Source organism: Pantherophis guttatus, chromosome 1, assembly GCF_059756535.1.
Source record: "Pantherophis guttatus breed Tessera chromosome 1, ASM5975653v1, whole genome shotgun sequence".
In the NCBI taxonomy this organism is placed as follows: Eukaryota; Metazoa; Chordata; class Lepidosauria; order Squamata; family Colubridae; genus Pantherophis; species Pantherophis guttatus.
In genome coordinates, this window is record NC_142063.1 from 29,352,651 (window position 1) to 29,379,560 (window position 26,910).

The following is a 26,910-nucleotide window of genomic DNA, read 5'->3' on the forward strand; positions in this document are numbered from 1 at the left end:
TTCTATCTAAAAGAAATCCAATCCAATCACCGTATACATTTTAGGGAGCCCTGTATGACACTGCAAGCACACATATATGTTAATATAAAACAAATACAAACCCAGTTTAATGAAAACAAGAGTAAAATAGCCAGGACTATTTCACCAACTAGCCAAATGAAAATGTCTTGAAGGCATCAACTTTTTGCCAGGGTGATGAAGGAAAGGAAGGAGCTGATTCCAAAGTTTGAAACCGGAAACCTGTGATCCTGGAATGAGAAGCAAGAGGAAATAGACACTGGGAAGATTTTGATTCTGAACACAAAGGCCAGTTCTTTGAAATAGGTTCTTGTTAAAATGGGAAGCTTTGGTGGCGCAGTGGGCTAAGTGCTGTTAAAGTAGTACTTAGCTGCCAGCTGCCTGCAATTACTGCAAGTTCAAATCTCACCAGGCTCAAGGTTGACTCAGCTTTCCATACTTTCAAGGTAGGTAAAATGAGGACCCGGTTTGTGGGGGCAATAAGCTGACTTTGTATAAAAAAGAACACCGCTTAGGGGGGTCCGAAAGCCCTACTAAGCAGGTATATACAAAAGTATGAAGGCTCTTGCTTAATGCATTGTAAGCCGCCCTGAATCTCCGGAAAAGAGTGGCATATAAATCGAACTAATAAATAAATAAATAAATAAATAAATAAATAAATAAATAAATAAATAAATAAATAAATAACTCTGTAATATAACAAACAAGGTAATTGTGTAAAGAGTCGAGAATGAGCCCAAATGAGACTGTTCTGACCTAGGATCAAGAGGATGGAGAGAATTGGAGTACCTGCCAGGAGAATTTTGTAGTAATCTAAGCACGAAATAACCGAAACAAATTGTAATCTCTCTTGTTAAGCCAATGGAAAATTGTCACGATCCCTCCAACTTCAATAAATGAAAGCTGATCATCAGCCAAGGCCCTAAGATTGTGAGTGGTGGAAACAGGGATAATCTAGGACAGTGATGGCTAACCTTTTTGCCATCGCATGCCGGGGGGGAGGGGGGGGCGGGGGAGGTTTGTGCATGCATGTGCCCACACCCATAATTCTATGCTGCCCTGCCCTGCGCATACGCGTGCAACCCCCCTCCCCCCCGCTCCTGGCACTCGATGGCCCGGTAGGCCCATTTTTCTTTCTTACCTGGCTCCAGATCCTCTCTATGTATCAGTCTTCCCCACCCCGTCGGAGGCCTGAAACGGCTCATTTCCCAACTCCTGGTTGGACAGGAAGTGACGTTTTTGCTGTCCCCAGCCTCCAGAGCCTCTCTAGGTTTGCCATTATGGATCTAGAAAAATCAAGCAATCTAAGAGGCTAACTCCTATCAAGAATGGTTAAACAAACTGGAACGTTCATCCTAAAGAAGAGAAGTCTAAGGGAAGGTGTTATAGCAGTCTTCCAACACTTGAAATGCTGTCACAGGGAAGAAGGAAGATTTATTCTCTATAGCATCTGACAGTAGGACCAGATTAAGATGTTTTACAATGATAAAACATACGTTGAAATAAGGAGGAATTTCCAGACCAGGATAGTCCATATATTGTGGAATAGCCTGTCTCCTGGAGTCATGGGGGCTCCGTCACTGAAGGTTTTCAAGCAAAGCTTGGAAAACCATTTGGGAAAATATGAGAATTCCTGCTCAAGGCAGGTGATTGAACTTGAAGGTCTTCAAGATCTATTCCAACCCTCGGGTTCTATGATAAGGAGAACTATGAGTATAGGAATGAATATTATATGTTGAAAGCCCGATAGGACTGTTGTCAGACTGGAAGCCATCTTTTACATTTGGTCCTTCAGGCCTGCCACATTTTCTACTGTGGGAAAACGGGAGCGGGGATTGCATAGAGTATGGGTCATACGTAGTCAAAATAACATTGTTTTCTCAATGAATCAAGGCCACCTTGCCCTGCAGTTGCGATGAGGTGACTGGGAGGCATCTCCAGTTTTGGATGGTGCCTGATTGGATCATGTGATGGACATGTGTGTGCAGGGGAAGGGACCTGAACTTTCTTTTGGCTGGGGAAAACTGGAAAATTTCAGATTCGGGTTTTCCCAGATGTGCCAATATGACATTGCTAATAAAATGGAACTTTGAGGAAACTCAAGCCTCGGAGTCTTCTTTCGTTGGGGGTGTTACTTGGAACCCTGACAATTGTATTAGTTTACAGAATACATTCTCAAATTTTCAAATTGTACCCACTGGCACCAAAGTAGGTGACCCTGATCCAGTTGATCCAGAAATTTAAATTGCCCAAATACCTTTAATTTTAAATGTAAATCACCCTGCTTTTCTTTCACAAGTGAAAGATTTGTGTATACACCCCAAGTGAAGATTTTTAAATTAACTTTGCCCAATTTAAATCTTTTTAATTATTTATTACAAAGTAGCTTTTCAAACTCAAGGGATTTAAACTTTTTTGTTGGAGAAGTATAAATGTTTCTTAGCTTTATTTGATATTAGCGTTTGTGTTGCTGTGACGAATAGCAAAAATAGAATATCCAACTGGATCCTAATAGAATAGATGGCAAAATCTTCTACATACTTCACAATGATTAATGATATTAGGGATTAGCTTTGTTTTGAATCTTGGAGCCGTTGGAACTAGGATTTAATTTAAGCATGGGCAGATGAAGATTAGAGTGGTGCAGTAGTCTAGAGGTGGAACTCTCGCCTCACAATCAGGAGGCTGTGAATTCAATCCTAAATAGCAGCAGATATTTCTCTCTCTCGGCACAATGAGTAATTATCTGCTGCAAACTCTGCAATGGCAACAGGAAGGGCATCCAGTCAGTAAACATTCATCTCCATTCAGTTGCCCTGGCTCCACCCTGATGTAAAGGATTACGGGGTCATTAAAAGACAAAAAAAATGGGCAGATGAAGATTAGCTGGGCAATAGACATAACTGCATGTAGCCCAGAAGTCATGAACCCATTTCAGACAAATAAGTGTTTTGTTGAATGTCTTCACAGATGACTGGGAAGGGAAGGGAAGTTCTTCGTCCTACATCAGAGTCATGTTGTCTAGCATAATTCTTATCAAAGAGGGACTGATGAACTTCTGCCCTTTGATTGGAGACCATCAATTTCATGCCTGTTGGATTGATCACTATCGCTAAGGAACTGATAATCTCTTGCCCATGGAATGGGCATCATCAGTTTCCTGCTCATTTACCTCCTGGCAAATGCCTAGACAGGTTTCTGCCATTTTCTTGGCCTAATTAGCAAAAGTTGATTGGATTGGCCTCCCGACTCTCAGCTGTTTTGCTCTCAGCTGTTTTGCACGGGCCTCTGCTGCTTGCTGCAAGGAGATAAATTGCTGGGAGAATTTTTTTTTTCTTGTGCTAATCAAGCTATGCTGAAAACAAAAATGAAAGTAAAGCAGGCTGATTGCTGTTTTCTGCAAGGAGGCAAAATTGCTGGGAGGCAGAGGCAGAGGCAGAGCCAGATTTCTTTTTCTTGTTTTCCTCACCAAAAAAGGTAGGTGCTTCTTATAGTCTGGTGCGTCTTATACTCCGAGAAATACGGTATTCTATTTTAGCTGTTGTAAATCTCAACCCTCTCTTTCTTTTTTCTTTTGACAACTCAGTGACTGCTATCAGATTTTCCTGTAGAGCCTTAACAATGTATGGAAAACAAGTAAAAGGACCCCTAAGACTTAGGGAGCTAAGTCAAAACAAAAACCAGCATTTGTGACATGGCCTCTTTTATTATATTTATTACAAGAATCAGAGAGGGATAATGAGTGGAAAACAGAGAGGGAAAGTGTTTAATATTTACCAATTAACCAAACAAAAGGGAGTAATGTATTCGCCTTGATGTTATGGCCATACTCACAGGAGAAAAATTACTCATGCAAGTCCTAGACTGCATCTGTATCTAAAGTTGCTCCAAGATGACTTACAGATGACAGATTAGATCTTTGGATTCCATTGCTTCCACTGATGAAGGATTCTGTTCTAGACAGATCTTCTCCCCACTTTTGGATGATATAAGCTTCCACAGCGGCACTTGCCTGGGGCACATCTAAATGTTCATTGAAACCATAGCTAGCGTTTTTCTGAAGCCTTATAAGAGCTGAAAGAAGGAACAGGTAGGTGAATGGCATCAATGGAACAGATCTTCAACAATGTTAGAAATATGGCAAATATTTGTTCTATCTTAAGTTGACATGTCAACTCTTTCATTTTGATCTTGAAAACAAGCATTGAACATTTAAGGCTGAAAGATTTTGTGAGAAGGAACCTCCTGTTGGCTTCATGAAAACCTAGACGTTTATTTTATTTACACAGACATTTACACACATAGCACGTAGCAGTAGCACTTAAACTTATATACCACTTATTAGTGCTTTACAGCACATTGTAAGTGGTTTACAGAGTGAGCAAATTGTCCCCAACAATCTGGGTCCTCATTTTACCTTGAAAGGATGGAAGACTAAGTCAGCCTTGAGCTGATCAGGGTCGAACTCCTGGCAGTGGGCAGAGTTAGCCCACAATACTGCATTCTAACCACTGTACTACCACGGCTCTTATACACACAGAGATTCATTTAGGCAGTCAGGCAAAAGCTTATCACTTATATCACTCATGAGAAGGGATCCCAGAAAATATTTGCTCAGGCTTAAAAGAGCAACCACATTATTCATAGTATGTCTTTTGAAATCTCTGACTGAGGAGAGCAAAGGGTTATACATATGTGGTCTTATCCTCCCTTTATTGTGCAACATAGCAATAGCAATAGCACTTAGACTTATATACTGCTTCACAGTGGTATTACAGCTCTCTCTAAGTGATTTACAGAGTCAGCATATTGCTCCCAACAATCTGGGTCCTCATTTTGCCAACCTTGGATGGATGGAAGGCTGAGTCAACCTTGAGCCTGATAAGATTGGATCTGCCAAATTGCAGGCAGCCAGTGATCAGCAGAAGTAGCCTGCAGTACTGCACTCTAACCACTAAGCCACCATGGCTCTAAACATGAATTAAATGAATTAATGTAAGAGGTAACAAATGACCCCAGCCGATGCAATCCAAATCAAATTTTCTAGGAAGCATGAATATTAGTTATGACTAAACCTAAATGGACAGCGGAGAGCCAAAAATGGGTGAGAATGTCCTTCTTCTGCTTTTCTTTTCTTTTCTTTTCTTTTCTTTTCTTTTCTTTTCTTTTCTTTTCAAACCTCACCGTTCCCTTATTCTTTGTGTGAGAACTCCACAACATTACAGTGACTCCTGTTCTAAAATATTGATTGTACCATTTTGCCATGCCAAACACTTGGCCAGAGATCACGGTTTAATTCTGAATGGATCTGGGCCAACGTTGTCCTCATTTTGGCAACATTATATGCAAGACTATCTGGATTCTATCCTTTCCCTGTGAGGTTCCAGATTTGCTTTTGCCATGTCCACATCACACACACACAAAAAATGGATCTGGCTCAAAATAATATCTTGAGATTTTGATTTATTGAATGTTATTGAGTTTAATTGGATTTATTGAATTTGCATATTGCCCGACTCCCAGTGACTCTGAGTTCTGAGCATTGCATTGATGCCGATAATCACTGTCCATGTCTGAGAAAAAGCACACATGCTTTAAGAACCACTTGTGTGAAGATCTCCAAAGATTCAGGACTATGCCAAACATCAAGGCAATTCTCTATTTCTATAATTATAACTGCCTGTAAAAAAATGTCTACTTTGATGAAAAGAAGGACTAGAGGTGATATGATAGCAGTCTTCCAATATCTAAGGGGCTGCCACAAAGAGGAGAGGGTCACCTTATTCTCCAAGGACCTGAAGGCAGGACAAGAAGCAATGGATGGAAACTGGTGGCCTGGTGGCTCAGCAGACTGATAGCATTGTGATTAACACCAGCTGTCTGCAATTACTGTAAGTTCAAATCTCACCAGGCTCAAGGTTGACTCAGCCTTCCATCCTTTCTAAGGTAGGTAAATTGAGGACCCAGTTTGTGGGGGCAATAAGCTGACTTTGTATAAATATACAAAAGTATGAAGGCTATTGCTTAACGCATTGTAAGCTGCCCTGAGTCTCCGGAGAAGGGCGGCATATAAATCAAATTAAAAAAAAAAAACTAGTCAAGGAGAGAAGCAACCTAGGAGAAATTTCCTGACAGTTAGAACAATTGACCAGTGGAACACCTAGCTTCCAGAAGTTGTGGTTGCTCTAACACTGGAGGCTTTTAAGAAGAGATTGGACAATCACTTGTCTGAAATGATATAGTTTCCTGCTTCAGCAGGGGGTTGAACTAGAAGACCTTCAAGGTCCCTTCCAATTCTGTTATTCTGTTAACTTTCTTGAATAAATCTAATGCTGATCTCCTTGGAAACTATAAACTTAGGTGTGTATATATTCATTCATTCATTCATTCATTCATTCATTCATTCATTCATTCATTCATTCATTCATATTGCTTACAATTCAGCAGAACTTGCTTAATAGACTCATCCAGGTCTGCTATCTGCATGCTTTCCAGAATGATTTCTGAAGGGAAGGAAAAAGGGAAGGGAAAGAAATTCTGAATACATTTCAATCTTTTAAAACATGTAAGAAGTACTATGATAAGAACAATCATGCCACCAATCTCTGGGACCTCCCCCCCCCCTTTAGCATATTAACCATAAACCTGCATAGAAGAATTGTTGAAATAAACCAATAGCATATATTTTTTAAAATGTGGTCTCCTAAAAATTCTCACGCTATGGCACATCTCATTTTTTTCCCCCACTCAATTTCTCCGATTGATTTTATGAATTTTGCTGGAGCACCCTAGATCTTCTTACCAGGCCTTGTCTCTTACCTGTTAATTCAAGAGCTCTAATCTGGATCTCTTCCCAGTTGCTTTGGAAATAGATCATTGTCTTTTTCAACAGTTCTTTCCTCATTTCTGGGCTGGTATTTTCAACCTAAATTTTACCAAGAATAATATTGCATTTTATTTATTGCAGCAACAAAGGCCAACATAAACCTGAAACTTGAAGTCTTTCTTTACTGAAGCCATGGTTAAACACATCCCATTGTGGTGTTATGATATTTTTCCTGTGTTATTCCTATACATTATTATTCCTGCACATTATTCCTGTAAATTTTTATATCCATATTCTATAAAACACATTTTTTAAAAAGATTTTCCACTACTAAATATCTATCTCTTTAAATTATGTATATTATATTATAAATTGTTTATTTATCTTTCACATTTCTACACTGCCCATTTCACCAAAGTTATTCTATTCTAGGTGGTTTACAATAATATAATATAGATACTTACATTGACTGATAGGATTTGATATAGGGTTACCCTAACTGCTGTATTCTCCAGGACTTTTCATTTTTCAGATAGTAATAATCAGACTTTTCCTATTTTTTTATTTAAAAGCTTGGGGTGATTTATACCTTACCATGGAACAGATTGTCTCACACCATATTGCTATATTTGCAGTTCTGGCCAATCTACTTCAATGGAAACTATATTGCTCTATGTGGCAGTAGGGTTAAAATAAAAATATCATCTCAACAAGTACAGATAATAATTATGGAAATATTTATTTATTTTGGAGATGTGATCTGAGCACAATCTGATTGACTCTCAAAATTAATAGCCCTTCAGATATTCGAAGACAGCTATTACATTCCCTAAAGTCTTCTCTGTTTCAGGTTCAAGATAGCCAATACCTCCAACTGACATTTCTGTTGATGCAATCTGGGATTGAATTTGTAGCGATTATACCAGTGGTGGGTTCCTCCTGGTTCGGTCCGGTTCGGCCGAGCCGGTAGCGGTGACGATATGATGTCACCGAACCGGTTCTCCCCCCCGCCCTCCCCCCCACGTTATTCTTTTATTTGGTCCCACCCCCAATCTATTGCTGCCTCCTGAGTCCCAGCTGATGACTAGAGGGAAAAAAACTGTTTAAACTCTTGCCGTGAGGCTTCAAAGGTCCGTCCTACAGCTGATCAGTGTTAAAAGCAAACAAATGAGTCGGGTCGTAAGTGCGAGGACCTTCCAGAAATGACTCTAACCAGCTAGCCATGCCCACCTAGTCACATGACCTCCAAGCCACACCCACAAAATAAGCCACGCCCACAGAACCGGTAGTAAAAAAATTTAGAACCCACCCCTGGATTATACGTCACATTCTTGGTTTATGATCAGACTGTGATTCATCTATTGCTAACCAATATGATCCCCCCTCCCATTCTCTACTCATGCTGTTGATTTTTCCTACCAAATGGAAGAGACAGCATTTGCCCTGTTAAGTTCATTTTACAGGTACTAGATCCTTCCCATTGTTAAGATCTACTGAATCTTGTCAATGAGATTCTATGTGTTTGCTATTCTCCATCCATTGCATCATTTCCAAATTTGATATAATTACCTAATAAAAAGGTACCTTAAATCTATGAGAAAGACGTAATATATGGTATTTTTCGTAGTATAAGACTCTTCGGACTATAAGACGCACCTACCTTTTTTGGGGAGGAAAACAAGATATACGTAGTGCATGGATATGGGAAATAATATGAAATTTTACCAATTTGGAACTGTTTTTTAAGTTTTTTTCTTTGCATAGATTGGTATTGTAATCAGAATCAGTAAGTTATTCAGCATGCAATCTGTTAGATGTAAAGCTTTTTTCCCCCTCTCTTTATTTTCCTTCAGGTAACATTTTAATTAAGTTAGTGAAATGCTTTTTAAATTCCAGCTAACTGTTGATTCTAGATAGAAATTTTACAACAAAAGGACACAAAGAAGAAAATAAGACTCATAAAACACTCACAATAACTCTGCCTCTGCCTCCCAGCACAGCAAACAGTCTGCTTCAGTTTTGTTTTCAGCACAGCTTGATTAGCACAAGAAAAAAAAAAATCTGCCTCCCAGCAATTTGCCTGCTTGCAGGAGGCCCGCCCAGCAATAGGCAATGGCAAATCCCTGCAGCCTGAAACAGCTGAGAATCAGGAGGCTGATCCAACAGACAATCAACTGTTTGTGCTAATCAGGCTGTGCTGAAGCTGAAAAGGGGTATTTGTAGTTTGCTGCTTGCTGCAAGGAGGTAAATTGCTGAGAGGCAGAGGCCAGCGGGTGGGCAGGGCTACATTTGGTGTATAAGATGCGCCCAAATTTTCACCCTCTTTTGAGGGGGAGGAGTTCGTCTTATACTCCGAAAAATATGGTATTTGTTTGCTTCTAGTTTCCCTATCCTCTCATCAAAAAATCAGATTTCCAAAGTCACTACGGAGATGCTGAAAGAGACTAAATGAGACCCTATTTGGGTTGGCCCACTCTTGCTGTACAGTACTGGTAAATGTTTTTTTTTTTTTTTGCTCCTAAGTGGATAAAGTGAGACTTTATTTTGTAATTCCTCAAAAAGGTGGCAAGCATATGGAAGCAAAGAAACTGTTTTCAGAATAGATTTGCTGAATGACCATACCAACTGTTTTTAGAGTATGCTAATTCAAGGATATCTCTCTCTCTCTTACCATCTGCCTGCACACATGAGCATGTAGATTTGGAAGAGTTAAATTAGTGGTACGGTAAAGTTCTTCAATATAGATTCTTAGTTTCCTTCTCACTAAAAATGTCACGCACTGCAGAAAAGCAGTCCTGCATGTCTGAAAAAGATAGCAGTATTCTTATACAAATCATGTGTAATGGTAGCAAGCATTTTAAATTATGAATAACTTGTTATTTATTCATTTGTCAAACATAGGTACAACCCATCTCTCAGAGTGACTCTTATTTTTATCCAACTCACTACTTCTCCTCAGTCTAGCCCAACAGTTTCAGGATATGTTCTCCAAAGTCGGGGAAGACTGAGTGGTGCTGGCTTTTGTGGTGTGGGTCGGGGTAAACCCTGCAAAATTCCAGGACTACCTTCTTTTTAGCCCAAATACTTTCAAATCTTCACGAAACTTCAAGAATAGCAGAGTTTAATTATTGTGTTCATACAGCTAAACAAACCATAATTTGCTTAACCATGATTTACTGATAAACTAAAGCTGAATTGCACAACAAAGTCAGCCATAAAAGTCAGCCACTTGCAGGGGAGCAATAATGAGATGGGGTTATATCTCCACATGCTGCTTGTGTGCCATGTGGGAGCTAGTGGTTGAACATAATACAAACAAAATGCAGGACTAAAATGAGTCCTGGCCTGAATTAACAGGTTATTGCTATAATTGACAGGGGTAAGAAGTAGGATTGGAACTCAGCCACACTCAGGTGAGAGTTACAATCAAAGTCCAGAGGTGGGTTTCAGCAGGTTCTGACCAGTTCTGGAGAACCAGTAGCAGAAATTTTGAGTAGTTTGGAAAACGAGTAAATACCACCTCTGTCTGGCCCCGCCCCCATCTATTCTCTGCCTCCTGAGTCCTAGCTGATCAGGAGGAAATGGCGATTTTGCAGTAACCTTTCCCTGGAGTGGGGAGGGAATGGAGATTTTACAGTATCCTTCCCCTGCCATGCCCACCAAGCCATGCCACACCCATCAAGCCACACCACAGAACCGGTAGTAAAAAAATTTGAAACTCACTACTGTCAAAATCTATGCAGTCTTCAATGAGATAACAAACTTTTTAATTCTTTTCATGTTCAAGGATTAACAATTACAAAATTTACTCTGGAATTTACCTCAGATACTCTGGGATTGGGATCACGCTGGTGTATTAGAAGGGATACCAAATTCCTTCTGGCATGGATAGTAAAAAATCTTTTGTATCTAAACTTTGTCCAAGCAGCCAGGATGCCAAAGAGACATAGTGCAGCCTCACGCAGGTCAGCATTGTCCTATAGCCAGAAAAAAAGACATATTTTTTCCATAAGCTTAGACTTCCTGGTTTGTAATATTGCTGCAGAAAATACATTGGGTTTAGGCTGAAAACCATATGGTGGTTCACATACCAACCCTCAAAAATCTTAAACTGTGGCATTTGTTACCATAGTAACAGTTGATAACAGGTGGCTTCAGATTGGAATTAGATCCATTCATGAAGGGTAAAACTATCAATTGCGCAATTATGAAATTTCACTTTGAATAGTCTCCCCTTTAAAGATAATGAACTTTCTTTTGTGTACATCAATGTGCAGGGAAACAGTTTGTTGTGTTGAGGGATGGAACATTAATTAAGCTGAGTATTTTAATTTCAACCGTAATAACACAAGGGCTATCAATAGATTCAAACTCTATGTAATCCACTCTAATCTTGATTGTAGGAAATATGACTTCTGCAATAGAGTAGTAAATGTCTGGAACACTGTACCTGATCCTATTGTTAGTCTCTCTAATCCCCATACCTTTTACTTTAAACTGTTTACCGTGGACCTTTCATGTTTCTTAAGAGGTCCCTAAGGGGGCGTGCATAAGCGCACCAGCGTGCCTACTGTCCCTGTCCTACTGTCCCCATTTATATGTAATCATTCTATGTGTTTATGGCTATGTTTTGCCTATCTATATCCTTTTATTTGTGCCAAATTTTTTTCGTGTGTCCATGTCTATGTCTGTACTGTTACTTGTTTCCTTGTACTTGTTGACAGATAGATAGATAGATAGATAGATAGATAGATAGATAGATAGATAGATAGATAGATAAGTAGGTAGGTAGGTAGGTAGGTAGGTAGGTAGGTAGGTAGGTAGGTAGGTAAGTAAGTAAGTCCTTAGATATTTACTCCCAAATCTTACTCAAATGGCACTGCTGCTTGGACTTTATCCTATGTATGCTGAGCAATTTGTGAGAAACAATTGCCAGTATCTTTTAAGCCTGTTATTTGTTAAGACTGAACAAACAACCTCCTTAGGACCATACCTAGTAATATACTGGGTATAGGTCTTGGCCCTCTCAGCAGTTCCTAAACAGAAGCTGTATCCTTTGCTTACATCTGCCAAATATGATGTGGTCTTCAGAGAAATGTCCTTAAATAAGAAACCCACATCTTTCCCCTTCAGGCGTGGAAAAATCAGAGCAAGCAACCTGAGACTCTCCAGAACCAATTTTTCATCATACAAAGCTCCAATGAGGACAGCTACAATGGTCCTCTTCTGTCCTTTCATCTGTAAGGATACAGGTAAGAAGGTAATTGTGAGTATACCTGTAGAAAAAGATTTTACAGCACATTTGTGGGATCTATCAAGGCAGACACCATAATCAGGTTGTTATTGTATATAATACGGAACCATGATTTGTTTAGTTTGTTGAGTAACTATAGTTGCTTGAATTCACTGTTCCAAACTGTGATTTCCAAATCACAATGGTTGGATTTAAATCACATGCTTAAGTCATTAGCTGTGCAATTTATGTAGTGTGAACCCTGTCCATGCGCAGGCAATAACATTGAATGAAAACCTTCCGTGCCCATTTTTCCTAGTCAACAGTCCAGTGTCTGATTCTAGATCTACTTCACTGAAGGGGCAAGAGCGTGTGCCTGCCTTCAACATACTTCACACATTTTACACAACCTCAACAGGCAACAGCTGACCTTGTCAGGAGCCACAAGGAGAAGGTTCCCAAGACTGCGGATTGCCATCTGACGGATGCCAGGGTCCCAGTCTCCTGCTCTTAGCATCATGGTTGGAAGGAGAGATTTTATCTGCAGTTTTTCTATCAAGATGGGATCTTGAATCACCTACAGTAAGTCAATGTGTTTCATATCATGCTCCAACATTAGGTAATTTCATTTCCCCCCCCCCCCAATTCATCTATCCATGGGGCACTTAAAGTAGCTAAAAGGCTAGGATAAAATATAAATAAGTCAAAACTGATCAAACCCTCTACTCTAATAATATTAATAGTTCAATTTTAGATTTGGTTGAAGAGGAAAGTATGAATTCTTTATCAAAAAACAGAATGTATGTATGCAGAGCACAAATCAAGCCTAATATATGCCACCACGTTTTGGTCCGTTTCCTGCTGAATTTTGGTCAGGTTTTTTTTGCTAAAATTTGGAAGAGCTGAGGTCATAAGATCATAGGGCTGGAATGGACTTGAAGATCTTCTAGTCCAACCTGCTACTCAAGGCAGGGGACCTTATACCATCTTGGACAAATGGTTGTCCAGTCCATTCTTGAAAACCTCCAGTGATGGAGCATGCACAACTCCAGGAGGCAAGCTGTTCCATTGATTAATTATTCTCATTGTCATTAAATTTCTCCTTAGTCCTAGATTGGATTTCTCTTTGATAAGCTTCCACCCATTGCTTCTTGTCATGCCTTTTGGTGGTTTGGAAAATAAGTTGTCTTTGTGACAGCCCCTCAGATACTGGAAGATGACTATCATGTCAACCCCTAATCCTTCTCTTCATTAGGCTAGACATACCTAGTTCTTTTAACTATTCATTGTGCAATTTATCCTCCAGACTCCTTATCATCTTTGTTGCTCTTCCCTGCACGCTTTCTAGGGTCTCAGCATCTCTTTTGTATCATGGTGACCATAAATAAAATATAATAAATAATAAAATAAAAACAATAAAAATAATAAATGAATAAATATTACATAGATAATTAGAGACTTCCTGCTCTAATATCCATGTTTAAAATGGTGAGAAAAAAATGGTCTTGCCCTTTTCTGTGGGCCTTCAAAGCTGTGGAGAAAATATGTAGATGATTTATTGATTGTACTCCATTTATGACTTGTATTAATTACTAATAATATTTTAATTTTTAAAAAATGATTTGTCTATATTTGTATAATGGTTGTTTTTATAATAATTGTTTTTATAATGACTGTGTTATATTGTTGTTTTATTTTAATGTTGCATGCTGCCCAGAGTCACTTTATGTGAGATGGGTAGCTACATCAATTTGATTAACTAACTAACTAACTAACTAGCTAACTAATTAACTAAACAAACAAACAAACAAACAAATATACATTAAAGGGCCCCACTCATGCTAACTTGTCTCCAATCCTTTAAGGCTGTCAGCATTCTAGGTCCTAAGCCTTACTTCTGTCAAGAAGGCAGTTCCTGTTAGTCGGAGCTTCTGGCAGTCTGAATTTATCCATGGTAAGATATTCTGGATAGTTTTGTAGTGAAGAAGTCTATTCTGAAACAAACAACTGAAAAATAAAAAAAGACTGATTAAGGGATATGGGCCAAGTTCAAAAATGGAACTCAGAATGCGTAGAGTGAAACAAGAGACAATATATGTAATATATTATGTAACTGTAATTGTAAAGTGTAGAAGAGGTTAAGTATGTGTATATAATTAGTAAGTAGTAATGTATACTGAATACATAAGAGACTTGTGTTACACTGTGTATTGCAGAGATATCGCCAAGATGGTTCCACCATGCCCATTTTTTTAACAATAAAGGGTTTTTTATAAATATTTTTTTTAAAAAAAACGGAACTCATTTAGTTCAAAGCAGCATCATATGTGACAAGACCTCTCCCTAAAAGAGTTGGATTACTACTCCTTGTTTATTATGCTGCCTTTCTCTTGCTTTGCAGCTTCTCTTCTTGTCTGTGAAACTTATTTACTTATTTGCAACTCAACTGTAGAGCCATCACCATGTTCTCCTTCTCCATTGGTATGAGTGTTGTTTAGATTCAGGAGGTGTTCTGCAGTTTCCCAGGATATGCAAATGGTATGCATGTGTTGTATTCCTTTTATATTTGCCAATAGAGAGACAGAATGAAGACCAATTGGCGAAGAGGGAAAACAAGAATTGGATGATGATATGGCTACCCTCTTTACTTTTCGTTCATTGTAATGGAAGGAAGGAAATCATGGTGGTTGGGAAAGAAGATATTTCTGTAAGCAAACAACCAAAGTCAGAGAGCACCGATGTATGTATGTATCTCTCTGTCTCTCTCTCTGTCTGTCTCAGCCTGCTGCCTGTCTCTGTCTATTTATCTGTCTGTCTATCTATCATCTCTCTATCATCTCTCTATCATCTCTCTCTCTCTCTCTCTCTCTCTCTCTCTCTCCCTCCCTCCCTCCCTCATCTCCATCCATCTACCTCTAAATCTATCTATATCTACATCTATATCTGTCATCTATCTATATCATATATATCTACAGTATATCATCTACTTCTATCTCTATACCTATCTATCATCCATCCATCCATATCTAATAATAGGTTCATAGTTGAAATAACTTAAGATTTTTATTTAAATATTTTTGATGTAGCTAATATTTTCCTTTAAATATTGGGGGAAATGGTGAGCGAAGGCCTTACAGAAAGCTTAAAAATGCAAGAAAAGTTATGCTATTGAGTCAGAGCAAGGCTTATATAATTCAGCACCAGTTTGCCAGTGTCCAGAAGAAGCACACAAATGAATTAACTCATTCTTTCAACTGTGTTTTCCAAAACTGGTACAAAGAGCTATATTGTCCCTGTACTTAAAGCCATTAGGAAATCATTAACAATTCTCTTACCGTATTAGCAGACAGACACCTTCCTGATGGGTTTTAGGATCTCTGAGTAATGCCCAGATACTCACTTCTCTGATTTCTGCCAACAATGGGTCACAGGTGAGCTTTAATACTAGAGCCTTCAGGCTTGACACAGAAAGTCTATCCAAGAAAAAGAACATCAGCCTAGAACAGTGATGGCTAACCTTTTCCAGACCGAGTGCCCAAAGCGTAAGTGTGCGCGGATGTGCACGGCCGAACCTCCAAAATACAATGCACGTGCAGCCCCTGTGCATGCCCCCTGCATGCGCCCCCTGCATCCACACGCACCCCATGCATACCCTGGTCTCCTGTGCATACGCACCCCATGCCCTACATGCACCCCAGCCCCGCATGCATGTGCACGCACCCCCCCACATGGCAGAGACCTGAAGACCAACTGGCCGGCAGGAGGTGCATGCACGTGCTCAGCGAGGCTGAACTGGGGTGACGGCTTGCATGCCATCAGAGAGTGCTGCATGCCACCTCTGGCACACGTGCCATAGGTTCACCATCACGGGTCTAGAATATCAAAACCTCCATCCCACTCTGCTTGTGTGTTAAGAGTGACCTTTAACAATAGCAATTTATGTCTGTCCTGGTCATGCTACGTAGAAAATCTTTGATGGAAGCAAATTTACTTTGTGAGAAGTTCTCTTTCCACTATTAAAAGAAAAGATGAGCTGTTGAGAGAGGAAGGTTTACCTGCACGGGTTGCCTTCAGACAGTTGTTGTTCTCTTAGAAACAGCTTCCGTCGGCCTTCGGATAAAGGCATCTTTTGCCCCAAGGTTTTGCTGACCTGCCATAGCAGAGCACAAAAGAGCTCTGGGAACACCTGTTGGAGGACTTTTTTCACTTGCAGAACAGAAAGGATTTCGTAGATGGCACAGGTGGCCTGAGAAAAGAAAGAAGAGACTGAAATCTGGACGTTTCTTTCCAATCCTTGAGAAAGCAAAATAAATAGTGGAAGATAAAGCTTAATGTAATGGACATTTGGGATTCGTGAGGACCCTTCCTCCAATCATATGGTTCATTCACGTGAAGTGTTAATACCATTTGGTAAGGCCATACTTGGAATACTGCATTCAGTTTTGGCCGCCATGATGTAAAAAAGATGTGGAGACTCGTCTAGAACGAGTGCAGAGAAGAGCAACGAAGATGATTAGGGGGCTGGAGGCTAAATGTATGAAGAACGGTTGCAGGAACTGGGTATGTCTAGTTTAATGAAAAGAAGGACTAGGGGAGACATGATAGCAGTGTTCCAATATCTTAGGGGTTGCCACAAAGAAGAGGGAGTCAAACTATTCTCTAAAGCACCTGAGGGTAGAACAAGAAGCACTGGGTGGAAACTAATCAAGGAGAGAAGCAACTTAGAACTAAGGAGAAATTTCCTGACAGCTAGAACAATTAATAAGTGGAACAACTTGGCTCCAGAAGTTGTGAATGCTCGAACACTGGAAGTTTTTAAAAAGATGCTGGATAACCATTTGTCTGAAGTAGGGTTTCCTACCTAAGCAGTGGGTTGGACTAGAAGACCTCCAAGGTTCCTTCCAACTCTGTTATTCTATTCTGTTAAATTGTGGTTTTACCAAAAGTTGCTCCAGGCAATATAAGGTGGCCAATTTTTGTTTCCAGTGTTATTGGGAGGGACATTTGTGAACCGCAGGGGCTAACCCTTAACTGCACCCTTTATTTTCTAAGTCCACAGATTCACAGACAAGCCACAGGATTGGTAGTTAAAGGTCAGCTTTTTGTTCCCAAAGTATTGCAGTGTGATCAGACCCAGTAACACTGGAACTGTGTGTTGTGGTCTCGCTCCATTCTTGGGACACTTTAAATTTTTGAAAACACTTGGATTTATTCATGTATTTATTCTATTTATATCCCCCCCTTTTCACTAAAAAAAATAATAATTAAGGGTTGGTAAGAATAACAAACAAAAGTAAAACATTAATGAAGAACAAAGGTATCAAAACAATAAAGCACAGAAAAGCAGAAGCAGTATTTATCATGCCCAATAAAACAGATGATGAGCCTAGTGACAAAATGCCATAAATGCTGTGTGTGCTGTGCTTCTTGGGAGAAGAGAGTTTCACAAAATTCATGACTCTCTCTGCCAAACGTATCTTATAGAAATAAGATTTATTTATAGAATATCTTTATTTATAGAAATAAAACATTAAATGTTAATTATTGAACAGAAGGAGAATGATTAGGGAAAAGGCAGGATGCAGTTTCAATATTCCTGCTAAGAGTTGTGGACACTTTGTAATTTTTAGATAAAGAGTTAGGACACGCTGCCATTTCTCTTTACAGCACCACATTAGACCTTTTTAAAAACTGGTGTTATTTACAGAAATAGAACTTCTATTTATTTATTTACTACATTTATATAGCTGCTCATCTTTTAACCAATTTTTGTATTTTCTGTACATTTCTTCCCATATCCTTACCTGAGAAAATTTGTTAGCATTGATTGATTGTAACTAACCAACAAAAGTATTTTTGCTTTAACACTGTTTGTTGGAGCTTGAGAGTGTTAGTAAACCAGCTACCTAGATGGGGGCCAATGCTCAGCTGTGATGATTCAACATCCTTCAGCAGTCACATTTTTTCTCTCCATTTTTCTAGGAATCACTCAGAATAAAAGAAACTCTAATGTCCCTAATGTCTTCTTGAAAAGATTCATAGAATCTTCATAGAGCCTTGGTAGTACAGTGGTCTAAAGCACCCTGTTATTAACCCAGCTGCCTGCAATTACTGCTGGTTCGAATCTCTCCAAGGCTCAAGGTTGACTCAGCCTTCCATCCTTTCTAAGGTGGGTAAATTGAGGACCCAGTTTGTGGGGGCAATAAGCTGACTTTGTATAAATATACAAAAGTATGAAGGCTATTGCTTAACGCATTGTAAACCGCCCTGAGTCTCCGGAGAAAGGCGGCATATAAATCAAATTAAAAAAATAAAAAATAAAAATAAAAAAATAGAAAAAAAAACCCTAAGTTTTCTTCTTCCCCACTTACTTTGAGAGGCTCTTCTTCTGCAAATTCCACGATATCTTCGTTTGTGAAGTGCAAAATTGTTCCTGAGGCTGTGGGCTTTGTTATTCTGCTTGCTAGCTTTGGAAGGATGAGCAAGGCCAGGGATGCATCTCTACCCAGAGATCTCCAAAGTTCACCTGTCTCACTAAAATTCAGCAAGGCAAAAAGGAAATCATCATCTGATAAACTTTGCACCAATTCATTAAATACAATATGCATTGTCAACACCTATATGGAGTACCAAGGTAATTTAATGCAGAATGTATAGTGACACTTATTTGCTTATTTCATATTTCAGTTTTGATGCCAGTGACTATTCACAAGATTGATAGCTACCCCTGACACAAAATACACATCTCAGTCTTAAGCACATGAATAATGGCATGTATGCAACAAATAATTCCTCCCCACCCTCCCTTTATTTAGAAAAAGTAAAGATCAATCAGATGTTGATATACAAGAGTGGCATTTCCTGATACTGTAGAGCCCTGGTGGTGCAGCAGACTAAAGCACTGTTATTAACATCAGCTGCCTGCAATTACTGCAAGTTCAAATCTCACCAGGCTCAAGGTTGACTCAGCCTTCCATCCTTTCTAAGGTAGGTAAAATGAGGACCCGGATTGTGGGGCAATAAACTGACTTTGTATAAATATACAAAAGTATGAAGGCTATTGCTTAACGCATTGTAAGCCTTAAACTCCACTAACTTAAATCCAAAGGTTTGGTTTCATAGAGACATAAAGAAGTCACCTTCTCAAACAATTATAGATCTTGATTTAAATTTGGTCACATACCTATCCATTGGAAGGCGCCGGCACAATAGGCTGCTAAACACAGCATCCAAATGAAAATGGGCTACAATGGACAAGGCATCCATGAGAAACTGTCTCAAGTCATCCTGCTTGATAATAGGCAAGTGACTGTAGAATACATCTAGGACTGCTGAGATCTAGAAGGAGCAACATAGATACCTGCACTCCCATTTGTTAAGCACATCAAATAATAATCGCACATAAGGGACTTGGGTCATTCCCTTAAATTTAACAAGTGGCTCTTGCCTGATATTTAATTTATTCCATAGGAATTTCTAAAGCAGTCTGAAAATAGTGTACAGCTCTAACTTGATTAACTGCAATTCTTAGAAAGTTTATATAAATGTAAGAGTATCTTGTCTTAACTATTCTTAATAGGAAATACTTGGTGACATGTAAATAGATATGTCAGAATCTGCCTGCCAAATCTCCATCCCACATCTGAGACAGGAGGAAAATCCTGCTCTACCCACTGGACACTTGACCTCCTATAATGTGTTAGAATTAACTCCTGGCCACTAAAAAAATGTCCACCCTACTCTATGTGAAGCAATGTTTTAAAAGATCCATCTTGTGACAAAAAATCACCTGTCCTTCCATTGCATTTCCACAATCCTGGAGGATAGTTAGGAGCCAGTGACCAGCAGCAATGGCACACATTTTGTTTCCAGATACTAAAACTTCCAGGATGCTCTTGACAAAATCAAGACCTTGATCCAGTGGAAAATAAGCACTGACCACCTGTCAACATACCAGAAATAGATCAGATATATCCAAAATTGCACGCCCATGATATAAATGAAAATAACAATTAAGCCAATTAAACAAAGTCAACCCCCAATCAATAAAACAACAAGATTGTGAAATTTAATTCCTGAGGATGTTTTCCTGAATAGTCTTCGGCATCTTCCTGAATGCAATCAGGTAGTGAACTAATATGATCTGCAGAATAAGAGCTACTGAGAACCAGCTTATAGCTTCCATTTCCTTTATTTCCCTAAAGTAGGGTTCAAAGAGAGTTTTTCCCAAAATAATAAACAGGTTATGTTAAGAAAGTGTAGCTTGGTAGCAGGGATGGGCTTCAAAAATTTTAGCAAGGGGTTCTCTGCCCAGTTGCTGGGTGGGTGTGGCCATGGTGGGTGTGGCCTCGTCGGCCTCCTGCACCATGGTGGGGAGGCATTTTTGCCCTCCCCGGGCTCGAGAGGCTTTCCTTGAGCCTCTGGAAGGGCGAAAACAGCCTCCCCAGGCTCCGGAGGCCCTCTGGAGGCCTGAAAAGGGCCAATTTCTGGCCTTCCCGAACTTCTGGTAGGCCTGTTTTTCACCCTCCCTGAGCCTCCGTGTGTGCCCTGCACTTACCTGCATTAAAAATGGGCCGTGTGGGGACTCCTGGGAGGGGTGGGGTGGGTGGGGCTAGCCAGGAGTGAGATTTAGGGGTTCTCTGAACTGCACAGAATCTTAGCTAGAGGTTCTCCTGAACCCCTGCGAATCCCCAGCAGCCCATCCCTGCTTAGTAGGCCTTTCCTAATTCTCATCATTCCCTCCCCAAAATGAACAAAGACTCCAGCTTTAAATACTGCTTTGATCTACCCAAAATCTTGAATGGGAAGGAGAGAGGAAGAGAGTGAGAGAGAGATGGTAGAAGGGAAGTACACAGGTATGTGTGTGAGAACCAGATAGCATTTTACTCAGCATCCTGCCCCCCCAAAAGAGAAATCCTGGAAGCCCAAACCTTGGCCATTTTGGAAGATGCCCTGAGAAGGTCCCCCAACACCTCTGTCTGTAGATTAGCATAAGCAGATTCCATTTCTTTATCTTCCACATATGTAGCTTGTGACCTAGCTGAGAGAAGGAACAGAAGAATGATTGAATCATTTTCTGACGAGTTCAGGTGCTGCTAGGTATACTGTTGCAATATTTTCAGGATCAGACTCAATAAGATTAGCAAGAGTTAAAGATTTAACTATATATTCTTTTATTTACATTAGGCATTCTATATTCACTGAATATTCACAGATAGAAGCGGGGGGAAAGGGTGTAGGTAGCTCCTTATATATACAATGGGTGGAGCTATATGTGGGAGTGGTGAATTATGAATACATTAAGAAGTGAAGAATAAGTTAACCCCTGATACCCTGTCTGTACACTATTTACACATTAGAGAATAAGGCATTTACATCTGACAAATCCCCCTCTAAATGCCGATTCGTTATACAACACCAGTTACATTCAGATTCAGGACAATACAAAACATACAACTTAGAGGTTAAATATTTATGCTGTTTAGAAGGTAAAGGCTTTGTCAATATATCAGCTAATTGTTCTGAAGTGTCGCAATGCACTGCTTTAATAAATCCATCCTGAGATAATTGTCTCACATGTTTAAATTTTATATCTATATGTCTGGACCTTTGTCCAATGGCATCAGATCTAGATATTTCAATGGCTGCTTTATTGTCTTCATGCATAACAAAGGGCAGAGCAGGTTTTTTCCAGACATCTGAAATTAAATCATTAAACCATACAAGGTTATTTGCGGCCTTGGATAAACAAACATATTCCGCTTCTGTCGTTGAAGTAGCCACTAGTTCTTGTTTACCAGTGTACCAGTAAACTGGACAGTCATTTAAGAGAAATACATAACCAGATGTGCTTTTTCTGCATGAGGTGTCTCCAGCCCAATCTGCATCTGCATAACACGTAAGCTTTGGTTCTTTAATATCATTAGGCTCTAACATTAAACAAAAGTCTAGTGTACTTTTTAGATATCTTAAAATTCTTTTAACAGCTTCCCAGTGGTACATTGTTGGTTTGCTGACATGCCTAGATAATAAATTGAGTGGTAAAGCGATATCTGGTCTAGTCCAATTAGATATGTAAAGGAGTGAACCTATGATTGATCTATAGAATGTATTGTCCTTGAACTCGGGAGAAGATTCATCAGAATTTCTTAGAAAGTCAGTTTGCATAGGGGTATCACAAGGTTTGGCATTGTTTAAGTTGCATTTATTTAAAAGTTCTATGATCTTATCTCTCTGGGTAAGTTTGAATCCCCTTTTTGTCTTATTAATTTGGACACCAAGGTATTTGTTTACCTTGCCTAAAGATTTCAATGAGAAATGCTCATTTAGTTTAGTTACAAAAGTTTCTCTTCTTTCTTTATGTTTTCCTATGTATAAAATGTCATCCACATAAATCAATACAAATTCAATGTAATCATCACCCCTCTTGACAAAGAAACAATTATCAGCAGTGGTAGCGTTGAAGTCCATGGTCTTAAGTACTTTTACTAAACAATCATACCACCGTTTACCAGATTGTTTTAGCCCGTATAAACTCTTGTTTAACAACCAAGTCTCATTTCTGTTTGTGTATTGACTATGAGGTGCTCTCACGTATATTTCTTTATCTAATTTTGCGTGTAGGTACGCAGTCTGTATGTCATATTGGAATACATCAAGATTGAGTGCTGATGCTACCACTAGAGCTGTTTTGACACTCTCTGTTCTTACAGTGGGGGAATACGTGTCAGTATAGTCCTCCGGATATTTCTGTGCATAACCCTGTGCAACTAATCTAGCTTTGTATAGAGTATTTCCTCCCTCTAAATTCTTAATTTTATATATCCATCTGGTACCAATAATTGTCTTATCTTTAGGTGCAGTTGCAGGTGTAAATACATTTAGTCCTTGTAAACTTTCCATCTCTTTCTTCATTGCTAATTCCCATTTTTCCTTTTCTTCGTGAGGAAGTTTTAACACTTCCTCGTATGTATTGGGTGTTGTTGGTTCACCATTCATGTGCATTACATAATCCTTGTATTTATTTGGCATTTGATTTCTGGTGTTTCTAATGATTTTTTCGGGTTTACTATCGTTATCATGCAAATATCTTGCTTCCTTTTTTGTTAGTGTGTCTGTCTTTATTTTGAGTTGGCTATTTGTCCAAGTTTTGGTTTTGTTTTTATATTTGTTGATATTTTGCTTTTCTATAGTCCCTTTCTCATGAGATTTTGTATCTTCATGTTTATTTGGGAATATCTCATTAAGATGTAATTTAGACCAGTTAGCTTGTTCATGGAACACAGCTGTTCTGGAGACTATAAATTTGTTGTTACTATCAATGAATCTGTATCCTTTAGTGCCAGTCTCATATCCCATAAATCTGAGTCTCCTGGACACATTTTCTCCCTTTCTTCTTAATTGTTTAGGTATGTGTACGTCTGCTGTGACTCCAAATATATGCATGTGTGCTAATTTTGGTTTTCTATTATACATCACTTCATATGGTGTCTTATTTACAATGCTGGACCATGTTCTATTTTGTGTGTAATTTGAATAATGTAAGGCTTCTGACCAGAATTGTTTGCTTAAGCCAGCATCTTCCAATGTGCATCTAATCATGGTTTGTAATGTGGAATTTTTTCTCTCTGCAATCCCGTTTTGGAACGCAGAAAATGGACTAGATGTGTAATGTAACATTCCTTTGTCTCTTAACCATTGTGAGAATTCTTTAGACATGAATTCGCATCCTCTGTCTGTCATAATTTGTTTTATTTTGATGTTGTGTTGTGTTTCTATGCGTTTGTAAAATTCTTTAAATTTTTGAAATGTTTCATCTTTGTGTTTTAATGTATAAACAAATCCATAGCGGCTATAATCGTCCACTATTGTCAGGAAGTAACGTTTCCTATAAGTGATTGATGGAGTTAATGGACCAACTAAGTCCATGTGTACTAAATCAAAAATTTTGTTAGTTGATCTGGTAGATTTTCTTGGCCTGGGACTAGTTTTTAGTTTTGTAGATTTACATACTGAGCATTCCAGATAATTTTCACAATTTTTTATTTTAACACCTTCTGCGTGTTCAGTCATTTTTTGCACTACAGGAAAACTGGCATGTCCTAACTTCCTATGCAATATGTGAGCACACTCATCATGAATTGGTTTACCTATCTTTGGCTTCTTATCGTTGTGTGCATCTGTGTGATCATGAGATATTTTACATTCATCATTGTCACTGTTGCTAACATTCTCATCATCTATTTCAATACAATCTTCCATATTTGAATCAATGTTATGTAACCATTTTTCTTTTGTTATTAGATAAGGTAGTCCTCCTTTAGTCACCACAGTGCCTACATTTATTTTATTCTTTTCCAAAGTTGCCTTTCCTTTTGAAAAGACAATGTTAATGTCAGAATCTCTGCTTAGTTTTATGGCACTTAATATGTTATGAGGTATTTCAGGTATTAGTAATACCCCCTCTATTTTTCCTAGACCAGGCAAGGTTACATTTCCTCTACCTAATACTTGAACCTTTTCTTGGTTAGCTACCTTAATTACAAATTTATCTTCTGCAAATGAAGACAATATACTTTTGTTATTAGTGGTGTGATTAGTTGCTCCAGAATCAATAAGCCAATTATTGTTCTCACTTTGTTGTGTGTTAGTGTTGTCTTGTTTATTTAATCCATTCAGTGAACCAGACTTTCTATCCTTTGAATTGTCTCTGCCCCCTCTATTCTCTCTGTGATTTGGTGGGCTCCTATATCTATGCCTTTCTATGGAAGGCTGTCTATAATCGTATTTGTTTCTGTATTCTGATCTATATCTTTCTTTTAAGAATTTTGGGCAATCTCTTCTATTGTGTTCCCTGGATCCACAATTATGACATTTAAATGTTCCACTATATTTTTCTTGGAAAGCTACTTTCCTATATGGTTTATGTTCTGTGTGATTGTTAGAACGATTCCTTCTAGAATTATCTTCTGTTATCAATTTGTTAGATAGACTTTCTATGGATAAATACCCTAGATTGATTGTGTCTAAATGTGACATAAAATTGTCCCATGATGGATCAAGTGAGTTGATAATAACACTTTTCATTGTTTGGTCTGAAATCACCTCCCCCCTCAAATGCAGTTCAGCTCTTATTTTGTTCAAAGATATTAAATGTTCACTTATGGAAACCCCTGGTTTTATCCTAGATGAAAAGAAGTCTTTAGATATCCTTGTGGTGGTAGCTACACTGTCACTGTGAAACAAATTAAACATGCATTGAATAATTTCTGAAACAGTCAAATTTGGCTTAATGCTGTGATACATTGCAGGAGACACACTAGATATTATTAAGAAAAAAGCTCTATTGTGTAAACAATCTATTTTTAGTGTCCAAGGTCTTTTTGGGGGACTAGTGATAAAAAACAGTAAGTTTTCCTTCATAAAGACAACCTGGAGCTGTTGATACCATTCTTGTAAATTAATGCCATCAACCCTTAGTTTTGGGAAGTCACTGGGTAAATTTCCGACATTATTGGGTCCATTACTTACAACCTGAGGTAGTCCGTGGTCTCGTAAATGCAGAAAATTGCAAAACGGCGTGGGGATGCTCGCTACGAGTCTGCATGATCTTCTCTCCAGTTCATGTCTTCCCGGATCGTCAGCGTAGTTTCGCGCATGCGCGTTGCTCATTTCTTCTTCGGCGTCGTCGTGGAAGGTTCTCCTCATTGCGGCTTGCTCGCTCTGCTCTTCTTCAGATGAGTCGGTCTCTGGTTCGACTTTGGGGGTTCTGACGACGGTGGCTGTTCTTCCTCTTCTATTGAGAGCGTTGGTGCTTGCTTCGGTCTGCGGCGTAGGGCGGTATCGGCAGGGCTCTCTGGGTTCTGGCGTCAGCGCTCTAGTAGTCAGGATGGGAGCGGGCAGGTCTTGAGGCATTGGCTTGCTCGCTCGCTTTTTTGGTATCTTTTTAGTAATTTTCAGTTTTGGCCCAAATGCAGCAAAGAGCGTTTTCATCGCTGATTTTATTTGGTGTTTTGTTGGATCTTCCTCACTTTCTGGTTCTGATTCTTCTGAGGTGTTTGAATCTTCCTTTTCGTTTTCGTTGTCTGATAACATTTTTCGCGCCAGAAATTTTGAATTGAGCTTGCTGATTGGTTCTGCTTCGTTCATCTTGGAGGCCGGTTGAAACCAAGATGGCCGCCATTCAAATTTTCGCGCGGGATCATCGTTTTTCTTCTTTGTAATGATTTTCTCCGCAGTCATATCACTCACTATTTTTGGATCTTTAGGTTTTTCATTGGTGATGTTTTTCTCTCTCGCTGCTCCGCTGTTCTTCAGCATAACTTGGAGGTTCGCGATGAGGCTTTCATCATTCTTCTGGCTTTTTAATAGTTTTAATATCTCTGACCTGAGTTCGTTATTTTCTATTTCGATTTCCTCCTGGTCATCAATTATTTCTTCGTCTTCAGTGGTGTATTCTTCGGATTCTCTCGAAATTGCATTCGTGGATTCGTTGATTATTTCTTGTTCCGTTTCCATTTCTTTGCTGTAGGCCCTGGTGTTGGGCCTATCTTTCTTAGACATTTTAAAGTTTTTTATTGAGTCAATTAACCATCCTCTGCTACCAGTTTGTTGCAATATTTTCAGGATCAGACTCAATAAGATTAGCAAGAGTTAAAGATTTAACTATATATTCTTTTATTTACATTAGGCATTCTATATTCACTGAATATTCACAGATAGAAGCGGGGGAAAGGGTGTAGGTAGCTCCTTATATATACAATGGGTGGAGCTATATGTGGGAGTGGTGAATTATGAATACATTAAGAAGTGAAGAATAAGTTAACCCCTGATA

General features: G+C 39.0%; 1 protein-coding gene across 1 annotated transcript in view; it reads right to left on the minus strand.

The window, feature by feature from the left end:
• Positions 1 to 3,761: 3,761 nt before the first annotated feature.
• LOC117675077 (maestro heat-like repeat-containing protein family member 2B) overlaps positions 3,762 to 26,910 on the minus strand; it is a 72,632-nt gene continuing 49,483 nt past the window's right edge. The window contains exons 29-42 of the mRNA XM_034433398.3: positions 21,008 to 21,117; positions 19,867 to 20,019; positions 19,261 to 19,415; positions 18,449 to 18,611; positions 16,133 to 16,323; positions 15,413 to 15,550; positions 13,973 to 14,084; positions 12,508 to 12,654; positions 11,909 to 12,082; positions 10,666 to 10,821; positions 9,516 to 9,647; positions 6,838 to 6,943; positions 6,456 to 6,521; positions 3,762 to 4,092 (exon numbers count right to left, since the gene is read on the minus strand). Coding sequence (XP_034289289.2) covers positions 3,878 to 4,092; positions 6,456 to 6,521; positions 6,838 to 6,943; positions 9,516 to 9,647; positions 10,666 to 10,821; positions 11,909 to 12,082; positions 12,508 to 12,654; positions 13,973 to 14,084; positions 15,413 to 15,550; positions 16,133 to 16,323; positions 18,449 to 18,611; positions 19,261 to 19,415; positions 19,867 to 20,019; positions 21,008 to 21,117 — 2,018 coding nt within the window. The 3' untranslated portion in view covers positions 3,762 to 3,877. The remainder of the gene's footprint in view (positions 4,093 to 6,455; positions 6,522 to 6,837; positions 6,944 to 9,515; positions 9,648 to 10,665; positions 10,822 to 11,908; positions 12,083 to 12,507; positions 12,655 to 13,972; positions 14,085 to 15,412; positions 15,551 to 16,132; positions 16,324 to 18,448; positions 18,612 to 19,260; positions 19,416 to 19,866; positions 20,020 to 21,007; positions 21,118 to 26,910) is intronic.